At 39.9% G+C, this 19,028-nt stretch overlaps 1 protein-coding gene across 1 annotated transcript; it reads left to right on the top strand.

Moving 5' to 3' along the window:
- The first annotated feature begins 998 nt into the window (after nucleotides 1-998).
- Nucleotides 999-13,578, top strand: tmbim4 (transmembrane BAX inhibitor motif containing 4). The gene is made up of 7 exons (XM_068050476.1): nucleotides 999-1,130; nucleotides 2,086-2,194; nucleotides 2,462-2,567; nucleotides 3,923-3,956; nucleotides 9,693-9,810; nucleotides 12,012-12,057; nucleotides 12,866-13,578. The coding sequence occupies exons 1-7, from the start codon at nucleotides 1,046-1,048 to the stop codon at nucleotides 13,070-13,072; spliced, it is 705 nt and encodes a 234-aa protein (XP_067906577.1). The 5' UTR covers nucleotides 999-1,045; the 3' UTR covers nucleotides 13,073-13,578.
- The last annotated feature ends 5,450 nt before the right edge of the window (nucleotides 13,579-19,028 follow it).

Here is a 19,028-nt window from a genome sequence, read left to right as displayed (position 1 = left end):
TATGCAAGTTAATTGGAATGAGCAGAAGTGCAGTTGAGTTGGACTGAAATAGATTAGAGTTGCGTTGGACTCGGATCAGTAACGGATTGGACTCAATGTTTGAATCTCTCCAATCAGATTTCCAATACATTCATCAGTACTGAAATGACCATAATCAAGTCAGAAATAACATCCTATGTGACTGTGATCATGGTGCATTTTACCTCCTCGTCCTCTCAGCAACCTTTGACAGTTGACCACACCATTCTCCTCCAATGTCTATTCTCCATTATCCATCTCAGCAGAGCTGCTTTTAATTGCTTCCTATCTTACCTATTTAAATTCTAGCAAGAGCACCATTTCACTTCCACACTGTTACTTCTGGAGACCCTGAGGGTTTAGTCCTTGTCCCCATCCTTTCCTAATTTCCATAGGATTGCACGCCTGCCTCTAGCCATTTGTTGCTGAAACCCTCTGTCATCTATTCCAATGCACTTGTGACTGGTCTCCTATTCACCAAGCTCTGTAAGCTGCAGCCCATTTAAAACTATCTCGACCATACCCTATACCACACCAAGTACCTGCTCATCCATCACCCCTGTGGTTGCTGATCTGTATGGGCCCCCAACACCCCAAATTTAAAATTCTCAATCGCTTCATGGCCTTGCTCCCCCCTATCTCTGCAACCCCCTCCAATCCTACAACTCTCCCCACTCTAAGCTCTCGTGCATTTCCCCCTTATCCTTCCCCCCATTACTAACATGGATATCTTCAGCTGCCCTGCAAATCCCTCTTTCTGGAATTCCTTCCCATATCTCCTCCACCTCCCTCTCGTCGTTTAAGATCCTCCTTTTAAAACCACCTCTTTGACTAAATGATTTCAAACATTTCCTTGTTTGGCCGACTTTTGTCTAATTTCACTTCTTGGGGACAGTCACTCGAATAAACAAGCTCCAGCTGTTATGGGATCGGATTGTGTCAGTAAAGGTCACCACGGCCGCCCCGGAAGTGTTTGTTTGGAGTCTCGCGAGGCTGTGGGATTTGGTGTTTACCAATTTGGGGAGCAATGGATTCTTATCCCCGATCGTCTATTGAGGATGACTTCAACTATGGCTCCAATGTGGCGTCTGCTAGTCTCCATATCCGCATGGGTGAGAGGGCAGAAATACAAATCAAATATTATAGACTGTGAGGGTGGCGCCAGGCGCTCCCAGGGCCGGCATTACGACCATGGCGCAGCAGCTGATCCAGTGAAGGGAGTGGCCGGCAGGAGAGGGTGATAGAGATAGTGGGTGGGTAGTGGGAGAGGGTGAGAGGTGTGATGGAGCAGACGGTAAGGATGTGCGAGATGGTGCGAGGGAGAGACAGAGAGGAGGGGGAGTTGTTGGTGAGAGGGGTATGGTTGAGTCCTGTAATTCCCTAGGCTGCTTCATGTTTGAGATCCTGTACTTCAGAATCGTAAAACTTGTCCAGCCCTGAAAATCATAACACAAGCACATATTATCTGTCTGAAATAGGAGTAGGGTGGGATTCCAGTTTTTAAAGCAATGGGTAGGTTCAACTCACAGGGGTATTGCAGGAACCCTCAATTATATTTAGTGAAGTCTTACTATTCGAAGTATTTCAATTGCTTCTATGATACAGTCCTTTTAACATATTTTTTAAAATCCCATGATGCTTCACAAGGCCAAGGTGTGATTGATGAGGGCTACACCACCTGGGCAGGCTAAATGGTGAAATATGTGACCAGGTGGGGACGTTTAGTTGAGGTAAGAATCACAACCTGTGAGCTATGTTTTGGTAAGTATCAGGATGTCATTGGGCTTGTGACAGGTTGTTTATGGCAAGGGGCTTCTTTGTGAATGAACAAATATTCTGGAAGATGGCATGGGAGTGATAATTAATTTGTCAGCTGGAGGCATTGGAAGAGGTGTGGGGAAGATGTGGACATGTTAACCTACTAATGGCAAGAAAACAGGGTGAAAACAGTGCTGTAGTTGGAGAGGATAACAAGTATGATACCTTACCAGAAACATAATGTTCCTTGTTTTATAAATGTCGCCACTTGATACTATCTGTTTAATGTCAGTTCTTTCCTTGTGATAGGATTTCTGCGGAAGGTGTACAGCATCTTGTCTGTCCAGATTATTCTTACTACTGTGACGTCTGCTGTGTTTATGTACAGTGATGCAATCAAGGATGTTGTTCATGCAAGGTAACTACCATTAGTTATATAACATTACCTAATCCATTGGTATGTAATTTATGTATTCCCATAATTCTTTTTTGTTTTGACCAAGTTGAGATTTGATGTGACCATTCAAGGTACAGTAATTTATGCCTATTCAATTCCAGTTAATAGCAAAATAGAATGCAAATACTCTTGCTGATATATAATGAATTAATTTCAAATTTAATAAAAACATAAATACTTTTTCTGTTATATATGTGCTTCTAATGTATTGCCTTGTTCCTATTCTAGTCCCGTCTTGGTGTTGGTAGCATGTTTGGGATCTCTGGGTCTAATAATTGCTCTGGCGATCTACAGACATCAGTATCCCATTAACCTGTATCTCCTGTTTGCTTTTGTAAGTACTCAACAAATTCATTGGATTGAGGTTATATGAAGACTTTTTAACTCCATATCATTTAGTTAAGCTGTTGTTAAGGACTTTGTTTTATCAGATGCTTGGTCCCATGAAAAATAGTTTGTCTAGTCAGTTTTTCTCATTGTGAGGTTCATTTGTACAATGCTTGATCTAGAAACTGGCCTTACACTAGCAGGACATGTTCTCATAGAGTCATTGAATAAACAGTAGCTCTTTGTTTGTCTTCTGTAAATATTTTTAATACTCTCACAGAAAATTGGGATCTTGATTTTAATTTTTATAAGATTAAGCCACTTTCATTTTTTTTTTAAATGCCAAATGAGATCTTGCTTTTCCTGGCTTCTATTCATAAAACTAGTGAACTATGAGAATTATATTGAGGATTAATTGTTTTACAGATTTGACTTACAATTTAGACGTTTGTAGTAATGTTCAAGTTTGCATTATACGAAACTCCAAATGTTTATGAATTTATGTAATGATTTTACACACTTTTTTTTGAACTGTTGACTGTTCAGGTTATTTCTCCAACACATTTGCCTTCAAGGCTAAAAGCAATTTGAGTGTCCTATGAACTGAAACCTACATCCTTGTAGCTTTACAAGTCTGAGTTTAGAAATTGACCCCTAATTGCAGTATATTGTTCACTGAATATCACCACATTCTCCTATCTCTGAAAAAAGTGTCACTTTTTAGGTCCCAGATATTGCAGTCATATGTATTTACAAACTAATTAATGCACATAATCTATGTGGCACAGCAAGGTACTGAATCAGCATAATACTTTAACAATAGCTTCGGAATCCATCCTCGTAGGGTTAAAATAGCCACTTCTTATTTCTTACGAGGTCTGATAGGAGATGAATAGACCTTCCAAATGGGATATTGTTTGTAGCTGATAAAAATCTTTGATCCAGTTCAGTTGCGGAGTACTTATTGACTGCCAGAACTGACAACTTTTTATGCTCAACAGCCACTGAGATCAGATATTTGAAGATGTAATAGTAGCAATTATTGTGTAGAATACTGTTTCTGTGTATTCTGGGTTACAAGTGTCTTAATCCTTTGACTATTTGTATTCAGTTTGCACTTAGTGGAAAGCCCCTCTATTCTGATGAATTTCAGATCAATCAACCTGTCTTGGTCAGTAGACAACTTGTTCCCCAAAATTCATTTTGAAATTTGATACAGAAAGATGGGCTCCATTTTTAATTGTATGAAATAAAATACAGAATCAGCACATTCGGCTTGTGTATTTTTATACAGAGGGGAGAGTTGCAAATGATAACTATTATTAGACATTTAATAACATATTGAAAATGTTTTCTCCACAGACCCTGCTGGAGGCTTGTACTGTGGCTACTGCTGGTAAGGTCTTTTTCTCAATTTTCAGATCTTACTTGCAGGAAGATGTAACATATTTTGATTTCCATCACATGGGAGATATTTTTCGAAGTAATGGGTACTTTGTTTGAAAATGAGGACGATGCAACCGTGTAGATGTGAACATTCTGATTGTTTCAATGTTTTACCACAAACAGAATATGGTTTGGGAAAGTATGCTATGAAAACATCACTCAGAATAACATTTCGTATACTTTTCCTGAGGAGTTATGTATTATATATTCATAAATTGTATTCATTTCGTAATGGAAAATGATTAGATTAAGTCCCTCTTAGGACCTAAACATTTCCATTTTCTCCATTTCATTTTTTTCCCATGCTTGTACATGGTCACATTCTCTACTCACTTTTCACATAGCTTAATCAACTTGGATGCAAGGTTGTTCTTTGTTCTGAGGGCGGCACAGTGGCGCAGTGGTTAGCACCGCAGCCTCACAGCTCCAGTGACCCGGGTTCAATTCTGGGTACTGCCTGTGTGGAGTTTGCAAGTTCTCCCTGTGTCTGCGTGGGTTTCCTCCCGGGTGCTCTGGTTTCATCCCACATGCCAAAGACTTGCAGGTTGATAGGTAAATTGGCCATTATAAATTGCCCCTAGTATAGGTAGGTGGTAGGGAAATATAGGGACAGGTGGGGATGTGGTATATGGAATTAGTATAGGGTTAGTACAAATGGGTGGTTGATGGGCGGCACAGACTCGGTGGGCTGAAGGGCCTGTTTCAGTGCTGTATCTCTTAAAAAAAAAAATAAAACTTAATGGCACGAATCAAGTTTTTTAATATGTTCAATTTAAAAAATATATATACTTAACACTTGTATGTAGCATATTCCACCACATACCAAACATACCATTATGTTACAAACGCAAAATCGTTTTTAAAAAGAGAGTAAAATCCAATCAGTGACCTGGAACTTGAAACTTGCAATCAGTTTATAATTTCCTGGTACTCTATGGTGCCCTTAAATGGAGAGGCAAGGCTAGTGGCTAAAAATCAGAAACATGCTGCAGACTAATGAGCAACACTAATGAGAATCCATTGTTAATAAGCTGTTGACAATGCTTTGTTTATGTTTTTACTTTAATAATGGTGTCATCAACGATACGGTTTTCCTCTTCTGCAATTTTAAGTGCAAGCTTGGCACAATACAGAACACTGTATTAGGAGCAGGAGTAGGCCATTCGGCCCCTCGAGCCTGCTCCACCATTCAATAAGATGATGGCTGATCTAATCTGACTCTGGCCTCAACTCCACTTTCCTGTCTGTTCCCCATAACCCTTGTTGATCAAAAGTCTATCCAACTCGGCTTTGAATATATTCAATGACCTAGCCTCTACTGCTCTCTGGGGAAGAGAATTCCACAGACGATCGAGCCTCTGAGAGAAAAAAAATTCTGCTCATCTCAGTATCCCTAATTTTTAAACTGTGTCCCCTAGTTCTAGACAAGGGGAAACATCTCTCAACATCCACTCTATCAAGTCCCCTCAGGATTTTATATGTTTGATTCTTCCAAACTCTAATGGGTATAGGCTCAGCCTTTCCTCCTAAGACAACTCCTTCATCCCAGGAATCAGTCGAGTGAACCTTATCTGAACTGCTTCTAGTGCAGTTATATCCTTTAAGTAAGTAGACCAGAAGTGTATACAGTACTCCAGATGTGTTCTCACCAAGGCCTTGTATAGCTGTAGCAAATCTTCCTTACTTTTATATTCTATTCCCCTTGCAATAAACGGCAACATTCCATTTGTCTTCCTAGTCACTTCCTGGACCGGCATACTAACCTTTTGTGATTCATGCTCCAGGACACCCAGATTTCTCTGCACCATAGAGTTTTTTTTTATTTCCAAAATATACTTTATTCATAAAAATCTGTAAAAATTACATTGCCAAACAGTTTCCAAACAGCACCAAAAAATACAAACATTGCAAGGGAGATCAGTTTCCTTCAATACTGTCATGAGTTTCTTCCCAACCCTTCCGTTTCACAAATGTCATGTCAATTACAGTTTTACATTTACAGCAATTGAGAATATTAACGATACAGTTCGAGGGGTTTCCCATGAATCCAGCCCCTCAGTCCAGCTTGGTGGGGGAACCTTACACTCTGCTCTTTCCCCATTGAGCCTTTGCTGCGGCTGCCCCAAGCTTTAGTGCGTCCCTCAGCACGTAGTCCTGGACCTTGGAATGTGCCATTCTGCAACATTCGGTGGTGGACAACTCTTTGCGCTGGAAGACCAGCAAGTTATGGGCAGACCAAAGGGCGTCTTTCACCGAATTGATAGTCCTCCAGCAGCAGTTGATGTTTGTCTCGGTGTGCGTCCCTGGGAACAGCCCGTAGAGCACAGACTCCTGTGTTACAGAGCTGCTTGGGATGAACCTTGACAAAAACCACTGCATCTCTTTCCACACCTGCTTTGCAAAGGCACATTCCAGGAGGAGGTGTGCGACCGTCTCTTCCCCACCACAGCCAACGCGGGGGCACTGTGCGGAGGGGGCGCCATAGAGTTCTGCAGTCTCCCTCCATTCAAATAACATACTGCATTTCTATTCTTGCTGCCAAAGTGGACAAGTTCATATTTTCCCACATTATACTCCATCTGTCAAATTTTTGCTCACTCACTTAACCTATCTATATCTCTTTGTAGACTCTTTGTGACCTCTTGACAGCTTACTTTCCTACTTACCTTTGTGTCATCAGCAAATTTAGCTACCTTCATTTGATCCCTTCATCCAAGTCATTTATATCAATTGTAAATAGTTGAGACCCAGCACTGATCCTTGTGGCACTCCACGAGTAGCAGCTTGCCAACCCGAAAATGACCCATTTATCCCTACTCCCTACTTCCTGTTAGCTAACCAATCCTCTATCCATGCTAATATGTTACCCCCTACTCCATGAGTCCTTATTTTGTGTAGTAACCTTTTATGTGGCACCTTATCGAATGCCTTTTGGAAATCCAATTGCACCACATCTACAGATTCCCCATTATCCAGCTTGCTTGTTACTTCCTCAAAGAACTCTAATAAATTAGCCAAACATGATTTCCCTTTCACAAAGCCATATTGACTCTGCGTGATTGTATTATAATTTTTTTAATGTCCTGCTATTACCTCCTCAATGGATTTTAGCATTTTCCCGATAGCAGATGTTAAGCTAACTGGCCTATAGTTTCCTACTTTCTGTCACCCTCCTTTCTTGAATAGCAGTATTGCATTTGTGGTTTTCCAATTGGCTGGCACCTTTCCAGAATCCAGGAAATTTTGGAAGATCACAACCAATGCATCTACTTTCTCTGCAGCCACTTCTTTTAGGATTCAGGCTATCAGATCAACTGCTCAACTTGTATTGAAGCAAAGGTTTCCAACTTTTGTCCCTCCACCCCAAAAGTATGGCACTAAAGCAGCATTTAAAATGTTTAACCTCCCGTTCTGTGCGGGCATTTGCATCTTCCTACATGTATCTAGTAAAGGCTAGGTCTTGGAATTTTTTTAGTATTTAGTACAGCATAGTATTTTAGAAACAAACAGTACTTTTAGCTCTGTGTTATATCATTCATGCCAACCAGCTTATTTATTTAATAATCTGTATGTGCCTAACTTGCAGTACAATGTATTCAGCCCTGAAATTTCTTTTTGTTCTTTCATGTGATGTGGGCATCGCTGGCAGGCCAGCATCTCTAATTGCCCTTGAACTGAGTGGCTTGCTAGGCCATTTCAGAGGGCAGTTAAGAGTCAGCCACATTGCTGTGGGTCTGGAGTCACATGTAGGCCAGACTAGGTAAGGATGGCAGATTTCCTTCCCTGAAGGACATTGGTGAACCAGATGGGTTTTTTTTTTAAACCGACAATCGATAATAGTTTCATGGCACCATTACCGAGACTAGCTTTCAATTCCAAATTTTTATTAACTGAATTTAAATTCCACCAGCTGCCATAATGGGATTTGAACCTGTGTCCCCAGAGCATTAGCCTGGGCCTTTGGATTACGAGTACAGTGATATTACCACCACGTCTCCCCCATTCATCCTTCTCAATGTTATCAGTGTCATTGAAGGGAAAAGATAGAATTTGCAAGCACACAGTTTAAACCAATTCTATTTACATTAGTTGTTCTGTATTACAATAATATAAAAACATGTTTATATTCTTATCACTAGATTTTTTTAAATTGACCTCTCATGTTAGAAGCAAGTTTCCCCACAACCTCCTGAAATTTAAAAAGAACTGTGTTATAATGTTTTGTGCTACCAGAATGTAGTAATGTATCAGCAGATCCTAACTTGGATGCTGAATTGTTATAAATTGGAGCTGGATGGAGTGCAAGTTTCACGAACCTGCTATGGATCCTGTCTACAGACCTCCCTCAGCACTTTTACACACATGAAAATTAGGCCCTAGCCCAACCCTCATTTCTGCCTGTAAATGGGCATTTGTATGTTACATGAGCATATTGTGCTGTTTAATAAGGGGATTAGTAAGTGTTAGTGGTGACATCTTGTGGCAGATACAATCTGCATTAATGTTTCTTTCAATGTGGTTAAAATCTAGTGAAATCTCTAGATTGAATCCTGTATAGGATCAGCTTTTTTTCTAGCAAATCAAGGATTTTGATTGCCAAAATTGCATGATCGTAACTCAGTTTTGGAGTTCAATTGCTATTATATTGAATGGTTTATAATTCCTCAAATGGTGGGGTGGTTGATGATGATTCTTGGTATCAATATGATTGTAAGATAATACACTTGGTAATTTAAAGTTTGGAACCAAGTTAATCTTCTGCCGCAATCTTGGTAAAAGTCTGAGCCAAGCAGGCCCACAATACTCCGATGTAATTGATCTAATAGAATCAGTCAGTGTGGAACTAGGATTTTTCCTGCAATAGCTCCAGATAACTCCAGTGGATAAGGTAATCCTAGTTGGACAAGTAACAACATGCTTTGGTAAACTGCAGTTTTAGCTTGTTAAAGTCCACTATAGCTCTGCGCACAGTTGGGAGTTTCTAAGTCTTCTCTTTGCCAACTTGCACCTTGGCTGTGTGGGTACAGGGAAATGGAATGTGTCTTTATTGGGGAGAGAGTGTGGACTTTATTTTAGATAAACCAAAAACTTGCAGGTGAGTGTAGTTTTCCCAGTACCTTGAATTGGAGACTTTTTTTATTCATTCATGGGATGTGGACATCGCTGGCTCAGCCAGCATTTATTCCCCACGCCTAATTGCCCTTGAGAAGGTGGTGGTGAGCTGCCTTCTTGAACCGCTGCGGTCCTGACTGTCAAACATCATGATGGATTTATGTGTATATCAGATCCCTGGCTGACCAAAAGAACTGTTTAGGTTGGATTGATATTCAAATTCACCATTAGGCATCTGACATTGCTTGGCAAAAATTAATTAGCTTTTGTTGACACTCTTATTAGGTTAATTTGTTTGAGAATGCTGGTAACATGCCTCAAAAAAAATCTGGTTATGTTCCACTGTGACTTGCAGGAAAGCAATATACTGTTTTAATTTCGCAAATTGAAATCTGAGAGCTCCACTGTATCTTTTGTTCACCTGTATGGAATTGCTTGTATTAATCAATCATCTTGTGCCTAATCCTGTCGGATACTACAGTACATCAAGTGTTGCTTCAGAGATATAAATATGTGAAGTATCTATCTTGAAACCCTGTGATAACCATGTTTTAAATCTCTTTTTCATTTTTAGTTACTTTCTATGACTATTCAGTGGTTCTGCAAGCATTTGTTCTTACGACAGCTGTATTCATTGCATTGACTCTCTACACGTTTCAGTCGAAGAGGGATTTCAGTAAATATGGAGCAGGGTATGTGCACTGGGGAGAAAGACTGGATATATTTTAATAGTTCTGCATAATAGTTCATTTTTATTTCCTTCCATTTTAGGACCCTCAGGTACTCCACATTCCTTTTCTAGAAGAAATTTGCAGATAACTTACTTTAGAAATAACTGGGAATATTTGACCATTTGAAAGTGCTCCATTGCGGCCTGAAAATACTTGTTCTCTAGCCTGCTCTTAACACCTGCTCCAGTGACTGGGCAGAGATCAGAAATTTCCATTTAGGAAATTGTAGGCACAAACCTGCCTCGTACCACATTGTGGCACTTCAGTACACACTGTTAACTCTAATGATGGGAGCCTTAAGTTTTTGGGTGCCAGCTAATCAAGGTTACAACAATAAACTATCTTTTAATTATTAGTACACCACAAAGCTTAGAAACAGTATATTTACTCTGTTACAGTCAAGTGAGGAGGGGTCGAAGGGCTTCCCTCTTTTCTTTCTCCTTGTTTGACCACAACAGGTTTCATTCTTTCTTAAAGTGGATGTACTGGCCAATTCATTAGGTGTTTGGTTCCTGTTACGATCATAGCAAGTAAGTAATCAGACAGGTTTTCTTGAGTTTAACAAAGAAAGAGGTTAACTTTACTCTACCTAAACTGAACTAATGAAAATAATAAACTGCACGCCAACTTTCACTCTCTCTCACACACGAGAGGTTTACACACAAAAAAAAGGTTAGAGTGGGGAAATGTAGATTGGTTGGTTGAGTTAGAGTCTGTAGAATAAAGGGGTATACATTCGGGGGGGGTTGGGGTTGGTATTCAGCTGGCTTCTAACTGAATTCTGTGGTCCCGAGGCTTTTAGTTTGGAGGTAGATGACAGGTTCAGTGGGTCTCTTGGACACAGTGATGTGGATGATTTCCTCCAACGGGGTTTCTGATTGTAGCCGGAGTATGCAAAGGTAGTCGGTCAACAGACAGAGTTTGAAGCTTGTAAGCTGAAATGGAGAGAGGGCGGGGACCCCCACTAGGGTCTACATGTGTCAGAGTCCGGAAGCTTCTCCTTTCAGCTGCAGAGAAACACAAGCTTAAAACCACAGATGGTGAGGAGCTTGTTACATGACAGTCACCCAGTGATTCAAACATGGTAGCAGTGTTTCTCCTCTTGCTGAAAAGAACAGGTAGTTCCCGTAAACTTCCCGAGTCTTGGTTCTTGTTGAGAAATGAGCAGACATTTTCGTCTCCCTCCTCACAGGCTTTGCAATATAGGATACAGTGTTGCAAATTAGAAGGCCATCCTGAGCTGCCAGCAAAGTCATCCATTTAGCTGTTCTCAAATTTCTTAAATATATAAATTCAGATCTTCAGTCTGGATTAAAGAATATGATCATTCAACAAAGCAAGTTGGCCTGACAACTGAGAAAGTGGATGTTGGTTCAGGACAATTATATTCATCCTGGCAGTGGCACAGCATGCCAAAATTCACTCAAAGAATTGCATCTTGGGTAAAGTATTGAAGGGTTTCATGTGCCAATGGGATCATTTCATAAATTACAGCCTTCAGAAGAGGAAGGGAAAGTGAAGATTGCAAAATTTTATGCCCTTATATGTACAGTAATTTTGTTTATTAGTACATTACAGGTAAAAACTAATGGAAGTCTTAGTAGTCATGCTAATTTATATTGTTGTATAACTACTTGCATTGGTAAGAATTGTTTCTTGAAGAGATTGGATGTTGTTAGACGTAGTGCCAGAATATTAGTGACCACTATCATGACTCTAAAGAAAAGTCTGTTTAGCAGACAAAAACAAGTCTCAGTGTTCTTTGTAATTGACAAATTGTGGAAACATCCCTTATGGCATTGTGTGTGGTTTTATGACAGTAATTCTGGATTCAGTTCAGAAGCCAAACTTACCACAAACTGAGATAATTTGATGTATTTAATCTGAAAGAGAGTAACTCTTCCTTGGTCAATAATGTACAATTGCACCTTCAAGATGAATGAATGTTTTTAATACTTATTTAACTTTTTATAGGAGTTTTACCAAAATAGCCACTATAAATAGGAGAGTTACTTATGTGCCTTATCTTACAGTTTCCACAGCCCTGATAATGAAGCTTAGCCTGAGTTGCCACATAGAATTCATGATTAGAATACATGTCAATGTGTAATGTACACAGGACGATAACTAAATGCCAAATTTTTATTTTGTCTTACCTTTAGTCTCTTTGCGTGTCTGTGGATTTTGATCCTGGCCGGATTTTTAAGAGTAAGTGTTCGTTGTTTTAAATTGTAACTGAATTAGTTGCTCTAAATAATAAGACTTTTAATGTGGATTTTATTATAAATGTATGGTTAGAGACATTAGTTTGTATAAACAAATTGGTCAGATTTTGCCAATAATTTCACAAGCGCTTTATAAATTCTTTCATGCTTTCATATGAGGTTTACATGGGATTCTCCACCAGCATCTGTTGGGAATAGTTTCAGTATTGCAAGGCTGTATTCTAGTGTGTCTGACACAGATGTGGGGCCCTGACAGACAAGTTATAATCCTGCACCAGTGAGGTACTCCATGTTACTCCAAAGGTTTACTGTTTTGGTTCCCTCTGGTGGAAATAACCCAGTACATTCTCTTGTCCCATGGGGAAGGAAAAATTCCTTGATATGCCATAATCAATGGTACAAGGAGATTGATCTTTAATATTGATCGAGAACAAGCTGTGATGACCTGAACACTCCTGCTAGACTACATTTAATGCTGATTTGTAGCAATTGGAGCCAAACAATTTTTGATCATTTTGTGTGACCACCTGGCACTGGAACACAACTTGAGGGCAGATATGCCCCAATCAGAAAGCCTGAGCATATGTCTATATTCTGGGGCTGTTGAAAACAAGCTGGGTCTGTTTCTGTGTATCTTGGAACTTTTTCATGAAAGTTGTGATGGGCTGCTTTTAACTATGTACAGTCACAAGGAAAGAAAGTAATCTCATAGATAAAAATGCTTCACATTGGTCACAATGGCATCAATCATAAGGGGATTCCTAACGAGTTTATCTCTTAATTTGCTTCAGGTGTTCTTCTCGAGCGACACAGTAGAGGTTGTATTTGCAAGTGCCGGAGCTCTCCTCTTCTGCGGCTTTATCATCTATGACACACACGTACTGATGCACAAACTTTCACCTGAAGAATATGTACTGGCTTCAATTAGTTTGTACTTGGATGTCATTAATCTATTCCTGCATATCCTCCGAATCCTGCAATCACTTAACAAAAAGTAATGACCAAGATTATTACAGAAAAAGATGTTAGTATAACTCTAACTGAAATTTAAATGAAGGGGTGCACTTTGTGTATGGACTTGCTGATTTATTGTCTGACTTTGTTAATGGATCATATTTATATGCATTGTATGATGTAGATAATTTTGAGTAATTATAGTCAATTTGTATAGTTTTTCCTTGAGGGAAATTGAGGGCACTTTTGGGAGAATAGTTTACAATCCAGATTCAGAATCCAGTAACATTTTCGTCAGCTTTGCTTGTTTTGAATTTAGATTTTTTAAAACTTTTTCTTAAGTCTCTCTAAATTGAAACTTGATGCTAAACTTGGAGAAAGCAATTTTAGATTTGGCAAGGATTCCGTGAATACTGTTTTATTAAATGCAATATCTCACTCCTGTAATTATTTGAATGCTCATGGCTTGGAGTCCTATTCTGTAAAAAAAAAAAAATGTTCAATTGAATATGTCATCCCTTTGAATAAAATTTGTGCAGTTTGCCTTTTATGTTTGAAAGTGTCTATTTTAAAAGATATTAATAACTTGTGTCTCTTGAACTAGCTAACCAATTGTGAAATACCCCTTTTGTTTAGGGTGTTATGGAATTTCCATTTTTTGTGTCAAAACTTGGGAATCTATATTTTTTATAAATTAAAAAAGGATTTCATGGACATTGAAACATCTGGAGATTGCTGAACTTTGTTTTTTTTAAAGGAAGGTAAACAAAAGGGTTGACGAGTAAACAAGTACTAGAAAACAGGTGATTTCAAGTAAACATCACAGGGGGTTTGACTTCAGAGCTATTTCTAAGTTGTGACAAGACAGAATTTATGATTATCATGGACTGAACATGGGAACTGTTTTGGTTTCACTTTGAACTGTTAAAAGCCAGCTTTTTTGGAGACTAGAAGAACATCCAGGACACTGTTACCTCTCTTTGAAGAATCCCTGCTCTTGAAAAGCAAAAGCTTGTATGAAGTTGTACTGTTGCCTCCTGTATTTTAACGAAACTCTGGTTGCAGAAACCTTGCATTTTTAAAAAGGACTTTGCATCGACTGTGACTGGGATTTTACATTGGGTGGACGGGAGCTGGCCACCGACTGAAAAGTTGGTGGCGAACCCGCTTCCGCCTTGCCTGGGGATCTGTTCCGTATTTTACGGGTCCCGAGGCTTTTAATTGTTCTGAGGCGGAACTTCCACCCGCTTGAGGGAGGAAGTCCCGCCTCATTGAACTGCCGGCCAATCAGCGGGCCACTTAAGGGCCTTGATTTGGCCTGGGGCAGGCGGGCCATTTTTGGCCCCACTGCCCTATGGAAAGGACGGCAGAGGCGGGAGTGGGTCAGGAAAGCCTCCCGGAGTCTACTGCTCCATTTGACGCCACCCCACCCTTTCTCCTCCAACCGCCGCCCACCACCCCCACCCCCCCCCCCCCCCCCCCCCCAAAACCAACTGCCAGCCAACTATTAGACTTTGGGACACCTCGCCAAAACAAAGGCCTTCCTTCCAGATCTTTGCAGTCTTAAGTGTTTTTTTTATTCATTCTATTCCTTTGTAACAGCTGTAAACAAAAAATCTTTTTTTTTCCTGGTTAACCAGTTTTTGGATGTATGTGCATGAGGGCAGGGATCAAAAATATGGGGTTTTAATGTCTCAATTTGCATATATATTTACTTCATTATTGGTTAAGACTTGGTTTATCACCAATGGATAATTTTGTTGTTTATTAAAGAAACCTGGTTAGTGTGCTTTATTCTGGGCACAAATAGATTATCTAATTAGTTGTTCTGGTATGTGGGAAAATTTATTGATATGTTGTGACCTGTGGAGAAGTGGGACTGAATTAACAGTGCACCCTTCCTGCCTCAGTTGTAACAAGGGGCCTCGCCGGCTGAAGGCTTGACAACCATTGTTGGAGTGATGAAAATCAGATGTATATGAGGCCAGACTTGGAGGAGCATGAAGATCTCGAAGGGTTATAGGGCCAGAGGAGGTTACAGAGATGGGAGGGGTGAGGGATTTGAAAACCTGGATGAGAAATTATCCTTCCTGAATAAAGCATTAAAAGACCCAAAATAATTCAATTGACACTTGATATTGAGAAATATCTCCTTTTCATGCTCTTCCCTTGCCATGGAGATCACATAATCAGTCTCTGTCCCAGTCAGGACTACTTTTTAAAAATTTCTCCTTATTGAGGTTATTTTTCATATTTGAAATTTATTGAGACCCCAACCTGAAGTGCCCCTACTGCCTTTTTCTTTACGTTTATAAAAAAGCACACTCAGGCATGTAAGTAGGCATTTTTTAAAAATCTGATGTGACCTATTTGCGGTATAAGATATCCTATTTTCAATACAGACCTACAGATGCTTTTAAAGTAGGTCAAGCATGCATGTTTCAACTGGAGAGGTTATAATATAGAACTTACTATCAAAAGGAGTAGTTGAGGTGAAGAGCATAAAGGCATTTGGAGGGAAGCTGAGTAAATATATGAAGGAGAAAGAAATAGAATACGTTGATTGGGTTAGATGAAGTAGAGTGTGAGGCGGCTTATGTGGAACGTAAACACAGGCATAGATCAGTTGGGCCAAATGGTCCGTTCCTTTTATGTCACATTTCTTTGCTTCATTGTATGTTGAGTAGATTTTATGTTCAGTTATGTGTTAAATTGCTTTCACTGCCATTTATGTTCTGCATTACTTTGAACAAGTTCAAATGTTTTTCAGTATACACAACTGAAATGACTGCCATGTTTAAATATGGAAATAAATGGTTAGGAACAAGATATAAAATGATTTACAATAGTGATATTGCATTGAATTTTGTCAGGAAAACGCCACCTGCCAAGACTGCAGCACACATTATTTTGCCACATGAACATTTAAACTTAAAATTGCAAGCCCTGACCAGAAAGATGTTTCCATGGTAACGGACAATGAGGATCCAACAGTTGCTTCTCCAATATACTGAAGTGGTCAGACCAGTTTTAGTCACATGGCTAACTGGCTGTGGCAGAGAAATTTGAACCGTCACCAAGGATATGAAAAGACTGGTCCATATAAGGAACTAGTCGGATAACTAACCTGCAGGGCAACCTGGGAGTCTTTTTTGAATTTGAAAAATTTGAACTAAGACAAAGCTGTGTACTTATGCAGTAAACACCTCTCCTGGAACTAAAGCAAGAATTACAGCCTCTCCTGTCTGCCTGCTTTCATCTCTTCCCACGGAACTGAATCTCATGAAAACACGTGAAACTCAAACAGAAAAGTTTGCCACGTGAACCAAGTTTTAAGATTACTGGGCCCCAACGAAATGCAAGACTATATCTTCAATCAAGGACTACAGAGAACTAGAGAAACAATAACAAGATATTGCCTCAAACTGTTCTACTTATCTTTTCTTCTCTTTTCTGTCCCTATTTTGCATGTTTATATCGCATGTGCATGCTAGCGTGAGCACGCATATATCCGTAAGCGTGAATCGTATTAGAGTTTAAGTTTAAGGTTTAATGAATTTCATCTTTCTGCTTTAAACCAAAGAAAGCCTGTTTGTGCTCAGTTCTTTAACTTATAATTGGAAACTGTGAACAAGGATTCAGACAAACGGGAGCTCAAAACACAATGTGTTTAAAAATTAAACCCTGTTACAATAAGACCAAGTAAAGATAGCATAAGACAACCTGTCCATTGCGGATATTAGTCTAGTAAACCTCTGAACTGCTTCCAACGCATTTACATCCTTCTTTAAATCAGGAGACCAATACTCTACACAGTACTCCAGATGTGGTTTCACCAATGCCCTGTATAACTGAAGCATAACCTCCCTACTTTTGTATTCAAATCCCCTTGCAATAAATGATAACATTTTATTAGCTTTCCTAATTACTTGCTGAACCTGCATACTAGCCTTTTGCAAATCATGCACTAGGACACCCAGACCCCTCTGCATCTCAAAGCTCTGCAATCTCTCACTATTTAGATAATATGCTTCTTTTTTATTCTTCCTGCCAAAATGGACAATTTCACATTTTCCCACATTATACTTCATTTATCAGATCTTCGCCCGCTCACTTAACCTATCTATATCCCTTTGTCACTTCCTGATGTCCTCTTAACAACTTACTTTCCTACCTAACTTTGTGTCATCAGGAAACTTAGCAACCATACCTTCGGTCCATTCATCCAAGTCATTTATATAAATTGTAAAATGTTGAAGTCCCAGCACAGAACCCTGTGGCACACTATGTGTTACATCTTGCCAATCAGAAATGACCCATTTATGCCTACTCTGTTTCCTGTTAGCTAGCCAACCTTCTATCCATGCCAATATGTTACCCCCTACACCATGAGCATTTATTTTCCGGAGTAACCTTTGATGTGATACCTTATTAAATGCCTTCTGGAAATCTAAGTACAGTACATCCCACTGGTTCCGTTTTATCCACAGCACTTTCCCTTCCATACCAACACCAACAGTCAACCCTAAAGCAATCCAAACACGTAATTAATAAAAGGCATACATAAATGAAAATGTCAATATTTATTTCTGTAGATTGTCAATAACAACTAGGAAAGAAAAGTGATGTCAGAAGTGTCATGATATTTGTAAGCATTTAGTACATGTTCAAAAAGAATAACTCTGCTTCGATTCAAATGCACATGGGACACAGGGTAACTTGATAAGGTGGATTCAAAATTGGCTTAGCTGTAGGAGACAGAGAGTGATGACAGATGGGTGTTTTAGTGACTGGAAGCCAGTGTCCAGTGGCGTACCACAGGGATCTGTGCTGGGTCCCCTATTGTTTGTCATTTATATAAACGACATAGATGACTATGTGGGGGGTAGGATCAGTAAGTTCGCGGATGACACAAAGATTGGCCGAGTGGTTAACAGTGAGGTTGAGTGTCTTGGGTTACAGGAACATATAGATGGGATGGTCAAATGGGCAGAAAAGTGGCAGATGGAATTTAACCCTGAAAAGTGTGAGGTGATACACTTTGGAAGGAGTAATATGGCACGGAAGTATTCAATGAATGGTCTGATACTGGGAAGTTCCGAGGAACAAAGGGACCTTGGCGTGTTTGTCCATAGATCTCTGAAGGCAGAAGGGCGGGTTAATAGGGTGGTGAAAAAGGCATATGGGACACTTGCCTTTATCAATCGAGGCACAGAGCAGGGAGGTCATGTTGGAGTTGTACAGAACGTTAGTAAGGCCACAGCTGGAGTACTGTGCAATTCTTGTCGCCACATTATAGGAAGGATGTGATTGCACTGGAGGGGGTGCAGAGGCGATTCACCAGGATGGTGCCTGGGATGGAACATTTAAGCTATGAAGAGAGGTTGGATAGGCTTGGGTTGTTTTCGCTGGAGCAGAGAAGACTGAGGGGTGACCTAATCGAGGTGTACAAGATTATGAGGGGCATGAACAGGGTGGATAGGGAGCAGCTGTTCCACTTAGTTGAAGGCTCAGTTACGAGGGGACACACGTTTAAAGTGAGGGGCAGGAGGTTTAAGGGGAATTTGAGGAAGAACTTTTTTACCCAGAGGGTGGTGATGGTCTAGAATGTACTGCTTGGGAGGGTGGTAGACGTGACTTGCCTCACATCCTTTAAAAAGTACCTGGATGAGCACTTGGCACGTCATAACATTCAAGGCTATGAGCCAAGTGCTGGCAAATGGGATTAAGTAGACAGGTCAGGTGTCTTTAATGCATCGGTGCAGACTCGATGGGCCTCTTCTGCACTGTATTATTCTGTGATTCTGTAACTCTGAACAATTGACAACTGAAACTGCTCTGTGCTGATTTAGCGGTAGCTAAATTTGGTAACCTTATAATAAATATAGTTAAAAACGGAAATACCTAATAATAATAGAATGCATATGGTTGAAGATAATGTGAGGTAAATGTCTTGTTTTTGGCCCTGGACAGCGTTCAATTCTTTGGCAATGCTACTGA

Source organism: Heterodontus francisci, chromosome 18 (genome assembly GCF_036365525.1).
Source record: "Heterodontus francisci isolate sHetFra1 chromosome 18, sHetFra1.hap1, whole genome shotgun sequence".
NCBI lineage: Eukaryota > Metazoa > Chordata > Chondrichthyes > Heterodontiformes > Heterodontidae > Heterodontus > Heterodontus francisci.
Note: the sequence above shows the minus strand (reverse complement) of the source record. Positions and strands in the feature narration are given on the sequence as shown.

Excerpts from the sequence above, each read along its gene's own strand:
- tmbim4 (XM_068050476.1), top strand. The coding sequence starts at position 1,046 with ATGGATTCTTATCCCCGATCGTCTATTGAGGATGACTTCAACTATGGC. Across the intron at positions 9,811-12,011 it reads TTCAGTAAATATGGAGCAGG|TCTCTTTGCGTGTCTGTGGA; the intron begins GTATGTGCACTG and ends TCTTACCTTTAG. Across the intron at positions 12,058-12,865 it reads TCCTGGCCGGATTTTTAAGA|GTGTTCTTCTCGAGCGACAC; the intron begins GTAAGTGTTCGT and ends AATTTGCTTCAG.